This window comes from Lagenorhynchus albirostris, chromosome 2 (assembly GCF_949774975.1).
Source record: "Lagenorhynchus albirostris chromosome 2, mLagAlb1.1, whole genome shotgun sequence".
NCBI classification, from domain to species: Eukaryota; Metazoa; Chordata; class Mammalia; order Artiodactyla; family Delphinidae; genus Lagenorhynchus; species Lagenorhynchus albirostris.
This window is the reverse complement of record NC_083096.1, coordinates 112501060-112525181: the sequence shown is the minus strand read 5'-3', so window position 1 is coordinate 112525181 and position 24122 is coordinate 112501060. Positions and strand designations below refer to the sequence as shown.

The following is a 24122-nucleotide window of genomic DNA, read 5'->3' as shown; positions in this document are numbered from 1 at the left end:
AAAACACTGACTTCATTGTAGAATTATCAAAGAGAATTCTTATATAACAAAAATAACAATGGCTACTATTACTACCTCATAATAAAGAATCCAACAGTGTTTACACATACAGCAACCCACACATCAGCCAGGGGTCTAACTCTAAGGGAAGTGGTCACATCTAGGGTTAAATAAATAACTTCACAGGATATTTATTTATTTGCCTAGAAGTCTTGCCAGGCTCCTTAGGGAAGGAGGAAGAGGAAACTGTTAGAAGTAATTGTGTGTCTGATCACTGGCTTCAGCTTTTGTTCATTTACTCATATTTCTGTCCTTTTGTGTTGTCAAGTAAATGATCAGCAGTCCTTAGATGTATGTTCTTTGAAAGCCACGAGGAGATTGTAACCAGCTTGCTAGGTAGTTCCTGAGTGTTCTGTTTCATACACCTTTCCCAAACCCCACAACCACACTGCCCAATTCTACCTGAACACAGTGAGTGATGGTTCCTGGGATGCTGTTCTTTCCAGGAAACAGCAATCTGGAACAGGGAGTGATCATGATGTAAGATACCACTATAGTAAAAGCATGGAAAAATAGAACTCCCAAGACAGTATAAGTGGCTAAATACCAAATACTTCTTAACAGATAGTTTGTTAGGAAGAAAAGAAGGGAGGGAGGGAGGGAGGAAGGGAGGAAAAAAGGAGGAAGAAAAGAGAGAGGGAGAGAAAAGGAGAAGAAAGGAGGGGAGTAAACTGAGCCACTAATTCAAACCTGAAAAATGACCTTTCGAATCAGGATCTGATGTCATAACCCTTCTGCAGATATGTTTAGTGGAATAAGTCAGAGTGCCATATGCCATACAGAGAATATATGATAGTGAATAGTGATACTTTTTTTTTTTTTTTTTTTTTTTGCGGTACGCAGGCCTCTCACTGCTGTGGCCTCTCCTGTTGTGGAGCACAGGCTCCAGACGCACAGGCTCAGTGGCCATGGCTCACGGGCCCAGCCGCTCCGCGGCATGTGGGATCTTCCTGGACCAGGCCACGAACCCGTGTCCCCTGCATCAGCAGGCGGACTCTCAACCACTGCGCCACCAGGGAAGCCCAATAGTGCTACTTTTAATTGGTGCATTTTAATTTTTCTTAGTGAAGCCAAAATTAATTCCTTAGTATTTTATGGCTGTCTGCTCATTCTGATATATGGTGTATTAGTCTACTCGACTGCCCTAGCAAAATGCCATAGACTGGGTGGCTTAAACATCATAAACATATTTCTCAGAGTTCTGGAGGCTGGGAAGCCCAAGATCAAGATACTGACTGATTCATTACCTGGAGAGAGCTCTCTTCCTGGCTTGTAGATGGTTGCCTTCTCATTATGTCTTCACATGGACTTGCCTCACTGCATGCATGCAGATCTTATAAGGCTACCGATCCTATTGGATTAGGACCCCACCCTTATGACCTCATTTAACCTTAATTGCCCTATGTCCTAAAAGCCCTAGTCCCAAATAGAATCACACTGAGGGTTAGGGCTTCAACATATGAATTTTGGGAGTGGAGGGGACACAATTCAGTCTTATCATATGGTCTTATGCTAAAAGTTTGGTTATGTTTGGTTATTCCCTTAAATTAAATGATGACTTGGGTTAAGAATTGAGTCTGTTCACTTTTTTGACTTGTACAATTTTGTCCATTGTAAATAACTGACTTAAGGAAGTGTACATTTCAAAAGAGTAAAATGAGTAAAACTATAGAATCAGCTAAGCATATCATCATATTTTAAGTGTGAAAACAACAGGAGTTCCAATTGATGCCAGCAGAATTCACAAACATGCATTACGTATCTTCCATACATTAGAAGTTCTGAAGGGTTGCTGTTTTCTACATAGATTCTGGTGTGTTACTGATATCCCTATTGAAGGAAACCTGAGTTTGTCTCAGCATTAAAGCCACACTAAGTTCTTTGGAATAGTGACCATTGTGCCATGGCTCAGAGCAGGGAAGGAAAGTTCTTCCGGCAATCTGTATGCAGTTGTCTTTAGTATTAATGATCGGGATATGAAATGTGCATATGTTTTTGTTTATTATGAATGTGGGCATGAATTGCATCTGATAGTAAATGAAAAACAGAAATTCATGAGTCCTCTTGAGAGGAGTGTCCTTATTTACACTAGTTCAGAGGTCTTTATACTAGAAAGCTGAGAGCAGGTGAGGAAAGAGGCAGATTTGTTTTCAGAAAGATGGGGTGGGGTGTTCAGAAGACATTCGCAGCAGAGATATGCCAAGGACAGAGTGCCATGTGATTTCGGAGGAAAGCCATGAGCCTGAGGCAAGATGCCTGTTACAGAGGAAAGAAATGATGCAGGAAGATGGCTCGTCTGTTCTTGGGACCTGATCATGGTGTTGCTACTGTTTCAGGGCTCCATACACCTAGCACAGCCTGACTCATACTGCCCTCCTTCCTCCATCTAGCTAGTCCTTCTGTTCTTTACTTGCTTTTTTTTTTCATTTTATTTTTTTTAACATTTTATTGGAGTATAATTGCTTTACAATGGTGTGTTAGTTTCTGCTTTATAACAAAGTGAATCAGTTATACATATACATATGTTCCCATATCTCTTCCCTCTTGCGTCTCCCTCCCTCCCACCCTATCCCACCCCGGTAGGTGGTCACAAAGCACTGAGCTGATCTCCCTGTGCTATGCGGCTGCTTCCCACTAGCTATCTATTTTACGTTTGGTAGTGTCTATATGTCCATGCCACTCTCTCACTTTGTCACAACTTACCCTTCCCCCTCCCCATATCCTCAAGTCCATTCTCTAGTAGGTCTGTGTCTTTATTCCCGTCTTACCCCTAGGTTCTTCATGAACTTTTTTTTTCTTTCCTTAAATTCCATATATATGTGTTAGCATACGGTATTTGTTTTTCTCTTTCTGACTTACTTCACTCTGTATGACAGACTCTAGGTCCATCCACCTCACTACAAATAATGAAGGCAGGGAACACATATGACCATCTCCATCATGCAGTTGGCTTGAGATTTTCCTTTTCACTAGATTAGTTCCCAAGGCTTATCAAGTACCCGGCTCATTGTGGGCATGTTAAAATTAATTCATTATTGGAATGGAAGATTGATTGGGGTTATTAGGAAGGAGACATTTAACCAGTATCTTTTAAAAATGAGTAGGGTTCTAATCCTTGGCAGTTGAACAGACAGGGCTTTGAGTAGCATAACCAAAGCTGTGGATATGGGAAAGTCCAGGATGTTGACTGGTTGGATTTCAGTACAAACTTGGAATTGGAAAGAAGCCTGGAAAGTTATGTTTGAATTAAATCCCTGAATGCCAAGCTAAAGAATTTGAAATATACAGAAGAATTATTTGCTTTTTCAATACTTTCGTTGCTTGGGTATGCTGCAGCCAAATGCAGTCAACTCTTATTTAGCTGGATATTAAAAAATGAAAAAATGTCCTGTCAAGAAACTTTGAATCATCCTTTCTCTTTCTCCAACTGTCTTTCAGCCAGATCCCTGCTTGTTAGGATGACGGGAGAGGGAGAAAAAAATGGAGATAAAACTAAAGCTCATTTGGTCTCTTCATTCTTAGCTATGTCATAGGCCGAGAGATCAATGTTAATTTATTACAATCAGAATTACATTGTTTTTAGCCAAAGGCTGATTTAAGATATGGGCAAAGAGCAGGTTAATTTAATTTTGAAAATAAGTTATAAAGATCAAGGAAGTACAAAGTTAGAGTGCATTTCTGAGTGGAAACACAAGTAACATTGAGAATTAGCTTTATAAGAGTAGCATGATACATAAATATATCACCATAATTAACTAGTAGGAGGTAACTTTTGCTCCGAACTTTAAAGTAGAAATGCAATTAATAAGTATAATGGGGTTTTGAAATCACATATGGGCTGTATTTATCCAGAGTTTCCTTTTGGTCTGATCAACCCTCAGAATCTATAATATCATAAATACCATAAAACATACACACGCTGAATTCTGAGAAAGGGTTTCAACTATTTTTCATCTGCCTCCACTAATATATAAAGGGGAAATGGAGACTTTTGCCACCAGCCCTTAAAATTATCATGTGCCAACATGAAAACGTTTATCATAAGGTCTCGATCTGCATGTATCTGCCAAATTTGTTACTTATTGCATTTCTGTCCTCATGATTGTGTCTCTTTAGCTCTCTTTAAAAGTGAGGTGATTGTTTAATTAAGGGATAATCAGTTCCTAGTGTGAATTATTCACACATTATGTAATTTTTATCCATACATGATGTACCCAACCATATGCACAGGGACTGAAAGGTGACTATGTTAAATGGAAACATTGATTTGATTAAGTGATGCGATTGGAGACAAATTCTGCCCTTCATTTCTTGCTAGTTTTTTGTAATAAGGTAACATACATATATATTTTTAAAGCCTCCATGCTTGGAAAAATATTCGTGAATTTATCATCTTTATACCTTATATTCTAGGAAATATTTTGCTATGACAATAATGAATAATAAGTATCAAATGATAATGGAATGTTTATATCTGCCATCTCATTTCATCAGTGCAAAATTAGCAGGCACAGTGGGAACCACCCTCTGGGAGGTGTTTTAAACAGCACCATTTAAATTCCTCCTGGAATTTGACACGTATGAGTTATAAGAAAAGATTTGGAGAGAATGGTCCCTTTAAAAGGGAACAAAGCATCTCAGTTTGGCCACAAATAACAGTCCTTGAGGAGACATACTGGCTTTACCAGTGGGGAAAGGTGACGCTTAAATCCATCCTCTGAAATGTCCTCATAGTTTTATCTGGCTTTGGCACTCTGGCCTCCCCAACACCCACCATCATGTGGCCTTGGATAATCTCCAGGTTTCTTGTTTAAACTGTTGCTGAAACCACTGGACGGGTCCAGCAAAATCATCCATCATTCTTTAACATAACCTAGAAGTGACAACGTGTGCCTGCATGTTTCTGCTTCTGCAAGCCATCCCCTCTCAGGGAGGAACTTAGTGTGTGTTTGAAGCAATTGATGCCTTTCAGAATTGCATTAAAAATCTTCAAGTGTGCTGGTCAGGCAGAATTATCTGGGCCCTCCAGTGCGTGCATCCCCAGTAGCACCAGTTCACCCCCCCAGTTCTAATACTTAGAGTATGCTGCTTCCCCTCACCAGAGTGCCAGCTCCTTGAAGGATATGCATTCCTATCCTGGTAACCCTGCCTCTAGCACAATACTGAGAAGACAGTAGGCTTTTAGTAAATATCTGTTGTATCAATGAGTATGGAGTGAAAAAAAGCATAGATTTGGAGGCAAGCATATGTGGAACCCAATCCTGGCTTTATACACTATGTGATTTGGGATGAGTTCTTAACCTTTCTGAGCCTTAGTTTCCTAAAAACAGGTTATAGTAGCCAGTTCACAAGGAGCTGGGAGGCTGATAATAGATTATGCGTGAAAAGCACATTGTAGACTCTAAATGCTCTCTGGTTGTTATTACATTAATGTAACAGATCTTTGCCATGTATCAACTGTACACACCAGTCCAACCTGTGCTGTGAGCTGTAGGGAGGCAGAGATGGAGACAGATAGTTTCTCCTCTCAGGATGTGAGTGGTCTAACACTGGCTTCTTCTGTGTATCCCCTCACCCTAAGTATGAGACATTCCTCATTACTGGTGCTCTTCATGGTACGCTGCCAGCGGTTTTGCAAAGCCTTTGTTCTCTGCTGCAATGCTAGTACTCAAGAATATTTCAGAACTGAGGAAGTGATGATGTCATATCCCAGCAGAATAAGAATCAGGAAAGCCTCCCATCCTAAAATTACAATGTAGCATAGTTTTTTTTTTTATCATAATTAGATAACAATTCTTTATGAAGAAAGGCAGCTAATTGAAGTCAGCCACAGGGAGAGTGAGTTCAGATGTTTTCTGGGGCACTTAAAAGTGCATCTGATGGGGTGCTGTGCACACTGCTAGAAGCGAGCTGACTAGAAAACTTAAAAGATTTGTTAAAACAATGAATCCTTTCCAAACATTTTTCAAGCCCAACTTAAGCAAGAGCGGGAAGGAAAATGGTACCTAAAAGAGAGTCCCCTGTGTCAGCTTATGATTGCTTACGTTAAAGAGATGATGGAAAATCCCAGCATGTGTATAATTTTTTAAAAACACATTTAGCCTTGATTTGAAAGTACGTGTTAATGTTTAACAATGCTAGAGTAAAAAATAGTTTTTCCCCATGTATATTGATTGTTAAATGGTAGGAGGGTGGCAGGGGGGCACATGCCGTGTGTGAGTGAGCATGTACGTGAGTGTGTATGTACATGGGCAGTATTTATAGATTCACAATCTCTATGCCCAAAAGGGAAAATACTTATAACTAGCAAGCATTGGCTCTAAATGTTTTTAAATTAAGTGCTATGTTGATAAGTAGTTGATCACATGTGCCATTGATTAGTGACTCCCTTTTCTTTAACTAGGAGAGCAGTTTGTTTTTTTAATCAAATATTTTAAGTTCCTACTATGAGCAAAACATTATCCTGGGAACAAGACAGAGGCACAGGTCAACCCTTGACTTTTGGATGTTTGAAGACTTTCAGGAATCCCCAAAGTCTGGGCAATTTCATTTCCATTAAAAGTAACATGAATCTTTTCAACTTGCACTAAATGTTGAACCTTCCCAAGCTTGATTCTAGGCCCAGTTCTCCTCTCGTCCCCTCCCAAGGTTTCACACGCCATCTAAACGCTTCTGGCTCCCCGCTATGTACCTCTAGCCCCCCCATCTGCTTTGAGCTCCAGACCCATGTTCCACATTAAATCTCAACTTCGATATAGATGGTACCCCACATTCAGCGTGTCCAACCAAACCTGGGGATGCAGTCTAAGTGCAGTTACCACCATCCATCCAGTTCCAGGACACTTCGATCTCCTTTGTTATCATGTCTAGTCCACCACTAGGTCATGCTGATTCTATTGGTTAAATATTTTTGAAATCCACATGCTTCTCTCCTTTTCCACCATAGTCTCAGTCACCATGATCTCTTGCTTGGTCCCTTCTTCTCTTCTGGCTCGTCTCCAATACCCTCTTTTTAGAAATTTGAATCAGATCAGGTCACACCCATTACATCAGACCATTTCACAAGCCCCATTGCTCATAGATAAAAACCCAGAATCCTTGATGTGGCCTCCAACACCAGCGTGGCTCCCTGGGCTGTATAGTCCTGCTACAGAGCCTGGAATAATCTTCAGCTGACTTCTTTATACGGTTAACCTTTGGCTGCTCTCTAGACCTTACCTCAAAAGAAACTTCCGCAAGAAAGCCTCTCCTAGCCCCTCAAACTGCCATAGAACAGAGTGCCTATCCTTCAGCTACATTGTGTGGCTGTACATTTAGTCGTATGATTACCGATCAGTGTCTACCCCAAAAGAGCTGTGTATTCACAAGAGTAATGACCCTTCTGTTTTACTCACCAATATATTCCCAGCTGGAGGGCTAGGAGGGGGTTTTGTCCTGAAGGACCTCCTGAGCCAAGTGAAACTATTTGGAATTTATCCAAAGGGCAATGGGAAGAAGTCTTTGAAGAATTGGAAGCAGGGGAACAATGTGATGGGATGCACACTCTGGAAGAATCACCGCGGATGAGGCATAGAGAAATCTAGACAAATACTCTTGAAACACAGAAATAAGAGTCACAGTAACTGCAGGTCCTTGCCACTCTTTCTCTCTTCCACCTTTCCTCCCCTCCTCTCTAAATCCATTGAGGAGGTTACCCAGAGACCCTCTCAAACTAATGCTTGATCAACATGTAGTCGTCTGAACATTGATTGAATTCCTAACTATGTACTTGACACAAGGGATAATAAAGTGAGAAATGGTCCAGGTTCAAATGTACCTCTTCAGCCCACATCTCCGTAGAAAGATTAGACAGTCTCCTAGAGACTGTCTAATAAGCAGAGTATAATCCAGTGGGAAAAGTGCTGCAGTTGGAGTTAGAATGGAGGTCTTGAACTCAGAGGATGTTATAACAAACACCCAGGTGCAGCCAGAAAATGCCTTACAGAGATGGTGGCATTTGAACTGGTAGGAAGGGTAGGATTTTGTTGGAAAATGAGGGGGCATTCAGTGGCTGGAACAGCATGTGAAGGGCATGGTGTGTTGGGGAATGGCTTTAGCCCTGGATGTGCGGGGTTGGGGTTGGGAAAAGTGATAACATGTTGGGGCCACATTGTAAGAGGTCTGGTATTCTTAGCTCAGGGGTATGAATACCATATTGTGGGCCGCCAGAAATCACTGGACCACTCTTTTTTTTTTTTTTTTTTGCGGTACGTGAGCCTCTCACTGTTGTGGCCTCTCCTGTTGCAGAGCACAGGCTCCGGATGCGCAGGCTCAGCGGCCATGGCTCACGGGCCCAGCCGCTCCGCAGCGTGCGGGATCCTCCCAGACCGGGGCACGAACCCGCGTCCCCTGCATTGGCAGGCGGACTCTCAACCACTGCGCCACCAGGGAAGCCCTGGACCCCTCTTAATATCTCTGGATTAAAAAACAATACATGAGGAAATACTTTATATTAAAGGTTCATAGAGAAAGGAGTGACTGAGCCAGTGAGAGCAGTGATCTTCTGAGCCCAAGAGACGCATGAGTGATTCTGGTTCTGAGGCAGATACACTGGGATCTGGGCCTCTGGTTGCAGTGAGCGGGGCCAGGCCTGCCCCTGAGAGGCTGAGTGGAGAGCCTAGCCGCACACACTTGCATGTTCTGCCCTGACAGCCATCTTGATTGTTATTTTGCAGTTCCATGGAGAATGGGAGGCCACCCGATCCTGCAGACTGGGCCGTGATGGATGTCGTCAATTACTTCCGGACCGCAGGATTCGAAGAGCAAGCTAGTGCGTTTCAGGAACAGGTAACTCGGTCTAGAGAAACACATGATGAACATGATCACCTCCCTCTGGTGAAGGCTGAGTGAGGCTCCCGACCATCCCAGCCCCTGAGAAACTGAGGGGGTGGGGGAGGGCAGGACAGGAGTGACAAGCTACCGATTCCTTCCTGCAAGAGAAAAACCCAAGCCCGGAGAGGAGAGGAGACACAGTCGCAGCTGCAGAGAGGAGGGCTCAGTCTCCTCAACATCTGCATCTTCTGAAAGACGGCACAGCCCTACCTTCCACACAAACACACTAGAAAGCAGAAAAGAGAGAAAAAGGAGGGACCAATCTGGCTGAGAGACATGCAGCCTCGTCTGCTCCTGGGCTTGGCACCACCTGAGCTGTTAATCAAGTCTCCTCCAGTTTGCTTGCCGGGTGCTGAGCAAAGTCTAGTGGAAAGAGGACACTAGACTCAGATAGACTCAGATCCTGGTTCTTGTAACTCTATGTGACCCCAGACAGGTTACTATGACTCTCTGAGTCTTGGTTTCACCTCTGTAAGAGGAGGCTCTCAATGCCTAACTTGGTAGGGTGGTGCCGTGAGGATTAAAGGACAGCGAAGGCACAGTGCCTAGGATAGGTGCTGGCCCAACGTTGATGCCCCCAAAAGTTAATTCCCTCGCTCAGGTCCAGGGTTGGTACTGGAGAGAGGAAAGGAGGAGCAGGGGGTCCTTCCCAATTGTCTGGGTGAGTCCCGATTCCATTTTCCAGGCTGGGCCAGCTTTGTAGAGATGGTGCTCAAAGGGCTTTGACCATGAGGAAGCAAATCGGGGTACACGTGGTCCACACCAGACCAGCTCTGTAGGAAAACACAGAGTTCCCATCTCCCTGTCAATGAAGTCTGCAGTCTCCTAAGCATTACGTTTACTTCTCTAATGTTGTAATATAATTGAGAGAATTATAAAGCGAGCAATGTGTTTGGCTGCTTCTTGCACATCCCTTTAGCCATTTCTTACTCTCTCAAGCTGGGTTTGGGTAAGTGCACTTTTCTAATATCATATATTCCAATCTCTAGATTTCCTTCAATCAGTATTTCCTTCAACCTGATCCCTATGCATATGTGTCTTTTGTTAATTTGGAAAATTTGCCAAAATAACAGTTTAAATCACTTCACAGCCACCAGGATAGCTAAAATTAGAAGGACTGATTGCAAATGTTCGTGAGGATGTAGAGCAACCGCACTCTCCTACGTTGTTGGTGGGAGTGTAAAATAAACACTCATACATCTACCCCATGATCAACAACTTCATTCCCCAAGGGAAATGAAAGCATATGTCCACCAAAGATTGGTGCAACATTGTTCAAATAGCTTTATTCATAGTAGTCCAAAACTGGAAGCCTAAGTGTCCATCAATAGGAGAGTGAATATACAAACTCTGGTCTACTCATACAGTGGAATAAAGAAAAATGAAGTACTGATATATACAATAGTTTGGATGAGTCTCAAAACATTATGCTAAGTGAAAGAAGCCTTACCTAAAAGAGCTTATTCTGAATGGCTTCTGTCTTAGTCCATACAGGCTGCTATAACAAAAATACCATAAACTGTGTGGCTTATAAACAACAAACATTTATTTCTCATGATTTTGCAGGTAGGGAGTCCAAGATCAAGGCACTATCAGATTGGGTATCTGGTGAGGGCCTGCTTCCGAGACAGCTGTCATTTCACTGTGTCCTCACATGGAGGAAGGGATGAGAGAGGTCTCTGGGGCTGCTTTTATAAAGGCACAAATATTCACGAGGCCTCTGCCCTCGTGATCTAATTACATCCCAAAGGGCCCACCTCTTAATACGATTACTAATATCCCTAAGACCCATTGGGGGTTAGGTTTCAACATATGAATTTTGGGGGGACACAAATAGACCACAGCAGTTCCATTCAGATAAACGATGAGAACAGGAAAATGCACTAGTGGTAGAAAAAAATCAGACAGTGGTTGCCTCTGGATAGGTGGGAGAGGGGAATGACCGGGAAGGAGCATGAGGGAACATTCTGAGTGATGGTAGCGTTTTGTGTCTTGATAAGGGTTTGTGTTATGGGTATGTGCATTGGTCACCACATATGCACAGGTATATGCAAACAATTCAGATTTGTGTATTACATAGCCAATAAGTTTTTCCTCAAAATGAAAAGAACTGTAAGAAAATAAAACAATTAATGGTATGCAAACTGAAGTATTCAGGGGAGAAGTATACTGATTTTGCAACTTACTTGGAAATGCATCAAAATATGGATTGATAGTTGGCTAGAGGGATGAGTAGTTGGATAGACATATGATAAAGTAAGCATGGAAAATGTTCATTGTAGAATCTAGGTGGTGGGAGTATGGGTGTTCCCTATAATATTCTTACGACTTTATGTTTGAAAATTTTTGTAATAAAATTGTGGGGGGAAGTAGCTCAGGTTGGAAAGTGGAAGGCTGATCAGCTGGAACATATTTTATTTTGGTTTAATGGTTTAATATAGTGTCCATTTGTGTCATTGTAGTTGAGTTAACTCACTTCTAAAATTAAATTTAAAGAATATTGTGAAAGGTTAACAAAAAAAGGGACTTAGCTAAAAGGTCTCTTGGCCAGATTCCCTGCTGTCCAAAAGCATTTTTCAGAATGAGCTTTTGCTCAGACTCCTCTGGGGCAGATGTCCCAGATTGGGGGTGGGGATGTTCTTTGGGCCTTCCAGATTCTGGAATGGAACCGACCAGCTCTGAGCTCGGCCCAGGAGCAGGTACTTTCTCCCAAGGATGACATCACTCTGGCACCAGTGACAGTGGGAGGCAAAAGGGAACACAGTTTCCCAAGGCATCTCATTCAGAAGTCCTTCAAGGGAGGAAAGGAGCACCATCTTGCTTCTCCAACTCTGGAGCCTGAGAAATGAATTCCCAGGGGACTGGAATTTTGCAAGCATCATCTACAAGCTCAAGTTCTTCATTCTTGTGGAAAGGCAATTGGGCGGGGAAAAGAGTCTGCCTTGAATTATTCTCTGGAAGTGATCCAAATCTTCCTCCTGCTTTGAAATTCTCATTGTCTTTCCTCTTCTCATTAAAGGAGGTAGAGGGCAAGGAGGGAACCACTGGCCAGGCTTAGGCTGATATGACAAGCAGCTGCTATGATTTTCATGAGGACTGAGGATCAAGATCCTCTACTATGTTAACCTACCTCTTCCATTTCATGATTCAGAGGCCTTCAGTCTTTCACCTCCAAGGATCTTCCCGGCAATGGACCTCAAGCAGTCAGCTGTCACTCACCAATCATCCCAGATGGGAAGACTGCAGGCCACCCCCAGGCCAAACACATGACCCTTTTAGGCACATCTTCTAGGTCACAGCAGCTGAGAAACAATAAGAATGGTCACATCCTGAAGTCTCCTTAGGGGAGGCTTTGCCTTGCCATCTGATGGAAGCATGGCAGGGATGTGAACATCCCCTAAACCACCTTAGAAAAGGGCAGGTTCAGAAAGGGTTGCCAAGGGTAGCATGTCTCAGTTGATGTGAGAGCTTAATTTCTTGGCTGTTATGGATGTAATATTTGTGTCCCCCCAAAATTCACGTTAAAGTTAAAGCCCTAACTCCCAGTGTGACGGTGTTTGGGGCCTTTGGGAGATAGATGAGGTCATGAGGCTGGAACCCTCACGATGGGATTAGTGCCCTGAAAAGAAGGGACCAGAGAGCTTCTCTTTCCCTCTGTGCCATGTGAGGATATGGCACAAGGGCAGCCATCTGCATGGTAGGAAGAGGGCCCTACCAAGAGCCACATGTTGGCACTGTGATCTTGGACTTCCAGCCTCCAGACTGTGAGTAATAAATTTCTGTTGTTTAAGCCTCCTAATCCATGGTGTCTTGTTATAGCAGCCTAAGCTGACTAAGACACTAACACTGACATCGGACATGTCCACCATCCCATGTACCAACTTTCAGGAGAGTGTCTGTCTTCTTGGTATGATCTCACAGTACATTACTGGATATTCTCTTGTTGTAGCAACCAGACTCAGAGATGGATTTCTAGCAACACGCTCCCTTGGAAGATGTCAGGCCATTGAGCGAGGTTTGTCCAAAGTGCAGGAGTGTCCCATGTTCCTGTGGTATGGAGGGGCAGCTGAATCAACTGGGGGATCTTTGTATAACCTCCTTTTGTCTATGCAGGCACACTGACATCTAACAATTATCTCCATTAAGTTTCCCACTAGTGCAATTATCTCCATCAGGTTTTCTTCTGGCCAACCTCTTTTGAGCCTCTGTGTGAGCCACAGGTGCAAACCAAAAGACTTATCAGGAGGGAAGACCCAGGGGCTTCCCTGGTGGTGTAGTGGTTAAGAATCTGCCTGCCAATGCAGGGGACATGGGTTTGAGCCCTGGTCCAGGAAGATCCCACATGCTGCAGAACAACTAAGCCCGTGAGCCACAGCTACTGAGCCTGCACTCTAGAGCCCACATGCCACAACTACTGAGCCCATGAACCACAAGTACTGAAGCCCACACACCCAGAGCCCATGCTTCTCAACAAGAGAAGCCACTGCGATGAGAAGTCCATGCACCGCAATGAAGAGTAGCCCCCACTCACCACAACTAGAGAAAGACCCTAACTGCAGGTCGCAAAGACAGTGTGCCCATTGTAGGGTAGTCACTTCATTTCTTCACTATCTGACTCATTCACTCAGAATGTATGTGAAGAAGATGGACATGGAGAGGGGCCATTCAATGAAGGTCACTTAATTCATATTGTTCAAATCCTCGAACTCACAAGTGAGCGACATCAGTGCATCTGTTTCTAGAACAATATGAATCACTGAGAATTTTTTTCTCAGAGTATCATGACAAAATAATATGCAACTCATGGTGACAAATTAATTTTACTCCATATCGCCTCACTTCCCCTAAACCACATGAATAAGAACAGTATTTTACTCTGAAATGTCCAACTGGTTGTTTAAGCTGTTTGCCTGAAATTCCAAGACTGACATTTCTTTTCAGATGGCTTATTGCTAACTTTTGATACGTTTCTGAGGCCACTGACTTAGTAACTATAAATAAAATATTTTATTGTTACAAATTGCCAAGTAACACTAACCTCCTCAAATGGAGTAGTAAAGTGGGAAGGCCAGTCAGAGTAACCACGAGCATGGTCCTAAGTTATAGTTGGATGGACTTCAACTGTAGTGACTCTAGATGGATAGTTCTAATTAGACCCGGGACAAATCCAGGTTTGCAGAGGTTGGGGGAGAGAGGGAGATTAAAATCATACAATTTTAAGAGCCTTCCTTTGGAATAAAAGTACAAAATCATGATACAAAATTGCTAAGGCAAAAATTAAGCTTCATTAACTTCATGGTAAATCCAGCTCTGGGACTTCCTTGGTGGCGCAGTGGTTAAGAATCTGCCTGCCAATGCAGGGGACACAGGTTCAAGCCCTGGTCTGGGAAGATCCCACGTGCCATGGAGCAACTAAGCCCGTGTGCCACAACTACTGAGCCTGTGCTCTAGAGCCCTCGAGCCACAACTACTGAGCTCACGTGCCACAGCTACAGCTACTGAAGCCTGCGCGCCTAGAGCCCATGTTCCGCAACAAGAGAAGCCACCTTGACAATGAGAAGCCTGCTCGCCGCAACTAGAGAAAGCCTGCGCACAGCAAGGAAGACCCAATGCAGCCAAAAATAAATAAATAAACAAACAAACAAATAAATAAATAAATCCAGCTCTGAATTAGACCAGTTAAAATCCCACAAATTGACCATAACTTTTATTACCTTTTCAGCATATTATAATACCAAGTACTGGAAATATATGAGGTGATTTGACACCTGATATTTCTTAACAGTCTGAAATGCTTAAAAGATTTTGTGGCATAATGAACAGGGGAAGTGGCAACTTAGACTCTGCTGATGTGTCCTTTTAGCCCACAAAAATTTAGAAAAGAGTTAAAAAACAAATGGGTAATGCTAGCAATAAGAAAACAGCAAAGAGAATGGAAGCAAAACTGATAAGGAAAGAACATTTTGAATTTTTTGATTGAAATAGAATAGATTTCTATAGACCAAACCCCCAAATTGTTGTTTAAATCATTCATGTGAAATGAGAAGTTATAATACATTATAAGATAGCCATGTATGTGGTGCTTCTTTGGCTTATTCACTTGTTCATTTGTTTCCATAGCTGTTACAGCTTTTTCTAACACTTATGAAAATAAATATAAAACTATTAAAGTTGGAACTTCCCTGGTAGCACAGTGGTTAGGAGTCCACCTGCCAATTCAGGGGACACGGGTTCAAGCCCTGGTCCGGGAAGATCCCACATGCGGTGGAGCAACTAAGCCTGTGTGCCACAACTACTGAGCTCTGCGCTCTAGAGCCTGCAAGCCACAACTACTGAGCCCATGCACCTAGAGGCTGTGCTGCACAATAAGAGAAGCCACTGCAGTGAGAAGCCTGCGCGCCGCAACGAAGAGTAGCCCCTGCTCGCCGCAACTAGAGAAAAGCCCGTGCTCACCAACAAAGACCCAATGCAGCCAAAAATAAAATAAACGAAACTATTAAAGTAAAATAATGATCATTATTACAAGTATTATTTTACTTTAATAAGGCCACCTGAAACTATTGTAGGTATGAGAATTGTTTGAAGGAAGCACGGAAGATTCTGGGCAGAAGGGGGATTAGATACAAAGGCATGGGGGCATGAAAAAACATGATTTATCTTGAGAACTCCCAGTACCTTGGCATAAGAGGTGTGGAGCAGGGAATGCCTAAGGATAAGACTGAAAGATAAACAGGGGTCCGGATAACAGATAGTCTGTTTGGGTGAGAGGGACTAGGAAACCACTGAAGGATATTGAGTGGGGAGTGCCAGGGTGAGATTTGTGTTTCTGAACGATCAGTCTCGTGACAATGTGGAGAGTGGCTTGGAAGACAAGGAGACAGAAGGCAGGAAAACTGATATAATCATTCCATTGGGGATGGAAAGGAAGAGATGGATTAGAAAGACCATCTGGGGAAGATGGTCAAGAGAATTTAGTGGATCATTGGCAATGGAGGGTGAAGATTTGTCCTGTCTCAGTTCTCTACCTTAGCCCCAGGACTGAGCTCACTGCTCAGTGTGGGAGAGGGAGGAGGCTTGGGTGATGACTGCTAGATGTCTGGATTTGTTAGTTGCAAAGAAGTGTCATTAACCAGGACTTTAGTGAGAGGTCAGTTTTGTTTTGGTTTGTTTTTAAATTTATTTGTTTGTTTATTTATTTTTGGCTGTGTTGGGTCTTCGTTTCTGTGCGAGGGCTTTCTCTAGTTGCGGCAAGCAGGGGCCACTCTTCATCGCGGTGTGCGGGTCTCTCACTGTCGCAGCCTCTTGTTGCGGAGCACAGGCTCCAGACGCGCAGGCTCAGTAGTTGTGGCTCACGGGCCTAGTTGCTCCGCGGCATGTGGGATCCTCCCAGACCAGGGCTCGAACCTGTGTCCCCTGCACTAGCAGGCAGATTCTCAAACACTGTGCCACCAGGGGAGCCCCGAGAGGTCAGTTTTAAGAGAGATGGAATGAGTACAGTTTGTGGCACGTTCAGTTTGAGAGCATGTAGGCATCTAGTGGCTATATCTAGAAGACAGCCCATGGGAAGGGCGAGGCCTAGAAAGAGAGACATGAGAGTCATCAGCAGTCATAGGAAGGGGTGAGGATGAGACAGGCATTTAAAAGGGGAAAAGAAAAAGGCCAAGGACAGCACCCTAGGGAGCACCCAGGTTTCAATTGTTAGGAGAAGAAAGGGAACTGGCAAAAGCATCTGAGAAATACTCAGTGTGAAAGGTTGTCTAGAAACCAATGACAGGAAGAGTTTCAAAAAAAGTGAAATGATCAACAAGGTCAAATACCTCAAAAAGGTGAAGCCCAATGGGGTCTGCCAATGACAGTGGAGTTTCACTGGAGCTGGGGGTGGACTGGAAGGTGGAGGACTCTTTCCTCCAAGTTGAGGAGTGAGTGGGAAGCAAGTGGAGGGGGCTCCAGCAGTAGGAGGGTCGTGAAGACGTGAGAGCTCTTTTCTAAGAGAGGAGATGCTCAAACTTATTTACATGCAGGAAAGTAGCCAGAAGAATTGGACAAGTTAAAATTGAATGAAATTGAGAAGAGTTCAATGAAGCAAAATCCCTGAGGACAAGGAAAGGGATGAGATCAAAAGAGTGTGGAGGGGCAAGGACATGGAGAAATTTGAACCCTCATACATTGCTGGTAGGGATATAAAATAGTGTGGCCACTATAGAAAACTGTTCGGCAGTTCTTCAAAAGGTTAAGCATAAAATTACCAAATGACCCAGCAATTCCACACAAAAGAATTGAAAAGAGGGACTCAAACAGATACTTGTACACAAATGTTCATTGTAGCATTATTCACAATAACCAAAAGGTGGAAACAACCCAAGTATCCACGAACAGATGAATGGATAAATAAAATGTGGTACCTAATATGCAATGGAATGTTATTCAGCCATAAGAAGGAATGAAGTTCTGATACAAGCTACAGGATAGATGAACCTTGAAAATATTATGCTCAGTGAAATGAGCCAGTCAAATATTATATGATTCCATTTATATGAGATATCTAAAATAGGCAAATTCATAGAGACACAAAGCAGATTAGAGGTTATAAAGGGCTAGTGGAGAGGAGGGTGCTATTGCTTCATGGGGTTTCTGTTTGGTGATGGAAGAGTTTAAAAAACAGTGGCAATAATTGTACAACATTGTGAATATCACTAATGCCACTGAATTGTACACTTACAAACAGTTAAAATGGCCTATTTTATGTTATATATATTTTACTGCAATAAAATGTAATGTCAGGTAATATACATGAAGATTCAATTTGGTCAATATAAAAAAATATATTGGGAATTAGTTCTGAGCAAGACAGGGACCTCTTCCTCTGTCCTTCCTGTGCTCTGGGAGCATAGGTAAGGATGTGTGCAGATACAGCTGAGATGGCCCTTGTCCTAAGGGACATTCAGGGAGTTCCTGACAGTTTCTATTTTCTTTGCTAACCAAGAGGCAAGCTCCTCTGCTTGGAGTGGACAGGATGGGTAGAAGTTTACTAAGGAGCTAGAGGAGAGCAGTGAAGGTTAAGAATGGCCACCCAGGGGAATGGGAGAGAGAGCTGAGCAACAGTAAATAAAAGAACTGTTGATATATTCTCCTGACCCAGCCGAGACTGGTACACTGCACATGTTTAGTGTTCATCTTCTTGGTTTCTTGATTTTTTTCTCCCACTTCACCAGGTATAGGAATCAGAGAAGCTGGATTGATTGCTAGACTGCTCCTGGTTGGAGTGTTTATGGCATGGGCACAGTAGAGGGCTAATAGCCTAAGAGGGTGATTCGGGAGAGCATGTAAAAGAATGGTTCCAAGGGCCAACAAGTGGGTGCAGATTTGATACAAAAGAGGAGTCTGCCGGGGACTCATTACCCTGGAGAAAGAGGAGTTGAAATGAAAAAGTGGGTATAATGGGAGGGAGGAGTGAGAGATAGACTAGGATATTGGACTTCCAGCGTGGCAGAGGTGGGACTTTTCTGGTTGATGACATTATAAAATTAGGTTCTAATAAGGAAGGTGAAGTTGTAGAAATGGTTGGTGTATTAGAGTAGACATCAACTGCTGTCACAAGTAGATGAAAATAGATATAATGGCTTAACTATAGTAGAAGTTGCTTAATATAAATAGTCCAAGGTTGTGGGTGGAGGTGTTCTGCTCCACTGTAATTCAAGGTCCCAGGCTGATGGAAGCTCTGTCATCTTCAGCTGTATGCTTTCAAGATCACTTGGGCACTGACATCCAGTTGGTGTAAGGATAAAGTGCAAGAAGGAGCACACATGGTGGTTTTATGGGCCAGGCTGGAGAGAGGTGCACGTCATCCCTTCACATGTCGCTGGCCACTATGTGGTCACACGGCCACACCGAATTGCAAGGAAGTCTGGGAAATGTGTAGTTGTGTGTCCTGGAAAAAGAGCAGCCTTGCTACACTTGAGTTTTAAAGCCATTCTTTAAAGCATTGGCTGATGTGACACTGCTACTTAGTTCTATCTTTAAGTCCAGAGATAAATTTCAAAAAGACTAACTTTAAGAGATCAATTGAAGTGAAGAAGCCTTATCTGACCATACATGGGAAGCCTTCACTTCTAATTCTATTCCTTCAATCTATTCTTTCTTTCTTATCTAGGCAGAATTCTCTGTAACCTAGTTTCCTCATTTGATGACATGAGTTTCAGTCTCTTTCCTTTATCAGAAATGTGTGCGTGATTTTTTTGGAATAGAGCCCCTTTATCACCCATTTCGTGCCCGCAGCAGATATCCACAGGGAGATACCCATTACATTACTGAAGGCATGAGCCTGTATAATGAGCAGAAATGGATTTTGTGTCTGATATAAATGCAAGACCCATGTTGCTTCCAATTGTTACTTTAACAAATGAGGTAAAGACTTCTTTTTGAGCCACACAGATAGTTTCTGTCCTCCAAGATGTATATTATCCACCCCCAATTTTCCACCAATAGGATTGCAAGGCAAGCACAGCATCAGCTGATAGTCATTGGATGATAGTGTTGAGCTCATAGTCACTCCACCCACAATGAGCTGCAGAGGTCAGGGAAGGGGTGGGGACATTGTAGAGGATACCAGCCCCAAATAGGAATTTCTCCCCCAGAAGAGCCTTTGTCCCAAGAATCATGTGATATGATTCAAAAGGTCTTGCTGTAGACTTGAGTAGTCCGCCATCTTCCTTTCCAAAGTTACCTGGAAATTCTTCAGAAAATAAACTCTGTGTCTTGGTGAGGAAAAGTCCTTTCAAGAAACATGGTGAATTACTACAAAGTACTGGGGATGCCACAAAATGCTTCCTCCTCTGATATTAAGAAGGCTTACCACCAGTTAGCTCTTGGGGTCCACGCAGACAAGAACCCAGAAAACAGGGAGGCAGCTAAGGAGAAGTTCAATCAAGTGGCAGAGGCCTATGCCGTTTTGTCTGATGCCGAGAAACGCAACAACTATGACAAGTCCAGAAGGAATTGCATCAAAAGGGAAAACAGGAGATGGCAGGGACAAGGATGATTTGAAGGAGGAACTGTGGTTTGAGAGGCCACACTGTGGCTTTCAAAATGTCTTCAAAGATAAAGAGCCCTTCTCAGGAGACTGTTTTCCCAGTGGCTGTGTGGGTAGGACCAGGAGGTTCCACTCCTCCTTTTTTTATGTGACCCCCATACTGGACACAGGATTTTCCACTTTTTTATCCCTGGGCTCTGAACCAAATTCCCCTTCCTCTGTGACATTTATACCTTTTATAAGCAGTGGAATGGGAAACTTCAAACTGGTCACCACTTGTAGCCAGATAGTGAATGGCAAGGAAGTTGTTAGAAAGTTCTAGAATATGTGAGGCGGAAGACTGAAGTGGGAAAAGAACGCCTGTTTCATCTGATTCCTCCATGTCACTGGTAAGGAGTTGCTGCCGTGTTCTTCCACGGGGAGACTTTGCTGTGAGGCTGGTGAGTCTGATGCTTATCAAAGACAGAATTGGAATCTGAGAGTGTGTTGAACTGGAATGGACAGGGGTCAGCTTAATACAAATTTCTCATTTCACAGAGGGAGGGAATAATGGGCCAGATGCTCCATAGGAACTAGGAAGCAGCAGAGTTTGGCTTCCAGCCCAAGTCTTCTGATTCTAAATTGAGCCTTCTTTTCTCCTGTACTCTATCTGGGACAGTAGAGACCACCACAGATATGGCCTTCTGAGACATTTGCAGGGCCCTACCATTATAAATCCCACTGACTCCTCTTCCTTTTTTTTTCCCGCCCTACCTTGTTATTATCCATTGCCTCTTTCTTGATGGCCCTTTTTCTCTTCCTAGCCTCTTTCTCTTTGCTTCTTCTCTCCCCACCTCTTCTTTTTCCCCATTTCCAATGGACCATATCATAGTTAAGCTTAATTGAAAGAGTCACCTAATTGTATAAAGTTGTCAGAGAAAGAGTGAAAAGTAAATGGGTTAAGATTTTTAAATATACTTTTAAAAATAGCTAGGATTTATCGACTGCTCAGTAGAAGTAAGGAATTCTACTTCATGTGTTATCTCAATGATCTTTTCAGCAGTGAGATACAGTAGCTACTTCCCCCCCCCATATAGATAAGGAAATGAGGTTTAGAGAGATTAAGTAACTTGCCTCAGGCCCCGCCTAATAAGCAATAACATAGTGTTTTACTCTGAAACACATGCTTATCTCCTGAGCTATAACATCTAAGGATTCTACTCATTTATTTTTAGATCTAGGGTCTTGGCCTCATTGGAAATTTACACCTGTCATCTCTAAACCTTACTTCCATGCATGAGTACTTGCGGGAACTTAAGTAGGCAAGCATTTTGAGTATTATTGCCCAGCAGGCACTTGGTTATTCGAACATGAAGACAGAAGACAGAAGCAATGTAAAAAGTTTCACTGAAACTAACAAACAATTATCCCTTAACACAGAAATGTAAACAAAATCCCAAGATGTGAATTATATTTTTGTTTTGAATTTTGGATTGTTAATGCAAAATCATGGGATTTTTTTCATTTGTTTGTTTAACTGGATCCGGTCACACTCCAACTCCTTCATTTATACACAGACTAGGCTCCAGAGGAGTGGTTCCTTGTGGAAAGTTACTGATGGAGTCTGCGTTAGAACCTCTGTCTCCCAATTTCCAGTCTCACGCGCATCCTAGTATACCATGCTGACTGGCAAAAGTTGGATTTCATTTGCCTTGCAAGCTTTTCTAGAAATAACATAACAAATGATTAGCTTTCTTAATCAAGGAACTTTCCTATGTTTGTGATTTTTATGAGACACATTTTTATGTCGTCTTTGAACTTTTTTAATCTCAGTGAATTTTCTGAACTTGAACAAGAATATACCTGCATCCGTCTGGCAAAGGGTAGCTTTCAGGCAGGGGACATACTTCCAGAAAAGAAACAGAAGATGGATTTGGAATTGGAACACATCCCAGTTCTTTCAAAGCCTACACATTTCCACTTAGTAGTCATTGAGAACGTCCTATATGTCAGACACGGTGCTAGGTGCGGGATATGAACTAATCATTTTTAACCTCCAAAGTTCTTCAGGGGGTTATTTCCATTTTACAAGTTTGGAAACTGAGGCTCAGGGAAGTTACGTCCCTTACCCAGAGCCACACAATAAGTTGTGGAGACAGGGTTCAGACTGCAGTTTGTTTGACCTGGAAGCTCCCATTTCCATTATGCCATCTCCACTCCCATTCATCTGAGCTGCCATAGTCATGGTTTCAGAGGAGAGTTTTGTTGTATATATGAATTATATTCACTTCAAAAATTTTTAAATGAGGAATTCCAGATGGAGCTTTCTTTTACCAACCCTCATCTGAGGTGAACGGCAGTGTAGCTACCAAACAAAGGAAAATCAAATTGGAGCATGAAACATGATTTTCCATTTTGTCTTAAATAAAATCCAAATTTCAGCATTTTTCACAGACGTACTTGGCTTTTGACAGAAATGCTGAGTTGTAGAAGGACTTTTTGCCAACAAAGATGTAAAAAAAATTCATTTGCAGTTAGTCAAGGAAGTTTTCTTGTATAGAAATGAAAGCAGTGGCATCTCCTCCTGGCCCCCGTTTAAAATATGTGGTAAGTTAAATATGAGCAAACAACAGCAAAGGAAAGATGGAGAGCAGGAAGGGCTTTGCTGTTTTTGGAAGCAGCCCAAGTGAATCACTATTCATCTCAGTGTGTAAGATAGAGCATGAGCTTTGATGTAACCTGCGATTCAGATTCCTGTGACCTCACAATGCCTTCAGAGCTGCTGCAGTGGTTTCCAGGTGTCAGGGCTCCTCTCCAACTCTCATACTTGCAGGTTTTACTGATGGACAGTCTTTGGGATTACTAGCTGCCGAAATAGAACAAGATACTTTAGGATTGAAAAGTCAATTCCTTTGTCCTTAAATAATTGTAAAATGAGGGCTGCAGTCTGTCCCGGAATACTGACATGTGATTGTGTAACACAAAGCTCAGGGAGCACTTGCAAAGGTGGTATCTCATGAAATCCTGTCAAAACCCAATATCCCATATTATCAACCGAGGAGACAGAGGAGGAAGGGACTTGCCTAAGGTCACAAAATGGGTGTTTCTTCAGCCCCTAGCCCGGTGCTGTACCTCCCACATACTCAGACATTCAGAGCACATCTTCCTCACAGCCTGGCAAAATACATGAGAGACTCTGGAGGAATGGCCCTCTTGGGGACAGTGTAGGAGGGAGTCACAGTTTTATGTAGCTGCAGTTGCACACAGTGCCTCCTTGTCTGTCCATCAGTGGGGGAGGTGGGTAAAATCATGAACAGCTGTGTCGAGGCTTACTGAGCATGTGCAGCTGGTCCATCTCTTGAACCCAGGTTTCCTAAGAACCAGCTCAGATTCTCCCCACAACAAACAATAACAAAAAGAAGGTGGTATTCGGCATTCTTCTCAGTGCATCCTTTCCAAAGGTTTTCAAACTGTAGACTTTCTATATTTGGGGTCCTTATCCCTTTCACGAGAAGCCTATTTTTATTTCATTCCAAAGGTTTGTAGTCTCCAGGGTACCTGGAGTGAAGTCCACCTGGTTGGGGACTTGAGAGGAGTGCGGAGTGGACTGCAAGGAGAATAGGGGAGGGAATCTGTGGTGGGCACAGCTCTGCCCCTCGCTACCTTCTTTGGAATCTTGAGGCTCCACTGAGAGGAAGTGGGGTAGCATGAGACTTGATATTCAGGTTGAGGCAGAATGGTTCTCCTTTTAAAGGACAGGAAAGAAGTTCACAGAGAGTAAGTCATTTTTCCAGTGTCCATTGTTAACGATTGAAAAGGTTTCAGAAAACCCAAGGCTCTGGTTCCCATTGGTCCATCGAGACAACACATATTTACTTCTAAGTGTCAAGAGAAACAGAAGTGAGTTATGAAAAGAACATCGGCTTTGGCCATAGGCAGATGGGAGTTCAAATTCTGTGCCACCCTTTCCTAACTTCTCGGGCAGGCTAACTTCTTGCCTTGATCCTTGGTTTGCCTATAAAATTAAGATGGCAATCCCTGCCTGTCCTAATTTATAGGGTTTGTTTTGGAATTAGACAAAAATTCTGCGTAAACTTCAACAGATTTTACAAGTGGAAAGTGTCATTATTCCTTTCAGAAGCAGCATCTTTGATCGTTCAGGGTACATACTCCAAGCTTACTG

The 24122-nt window shown here is 42.9% G+C and overlaps 1 protein-coding gene and 1 pseudogene across 1 annotated transcript in view; both read left to right on the top strand.

Annotated features, from left to right (window-relative positions):
* The window catches only part of SAMD13 (sterile alpha motif domain containing 13), a 46918-nt gene that overhangs the window by 22419 nt on the left and 377 nt on the right, over window positions 1–24122 (top strand). The window contains exon 3 of the mRNA XM_060142515.1: window positions 8775–8886. Coding sequence (XP_059998498.1) covers window positions 8775–8886 — 112 coding nt within the window. The remainder of the gene's footprint in view (window positions 1–8774; window positions 8887–24122) is intronic.
* On the top strand, window positions 19715–20353 carry LOC132516451 (dnaJ homolog subfamily B member 3-like; annotated as a pseudogene).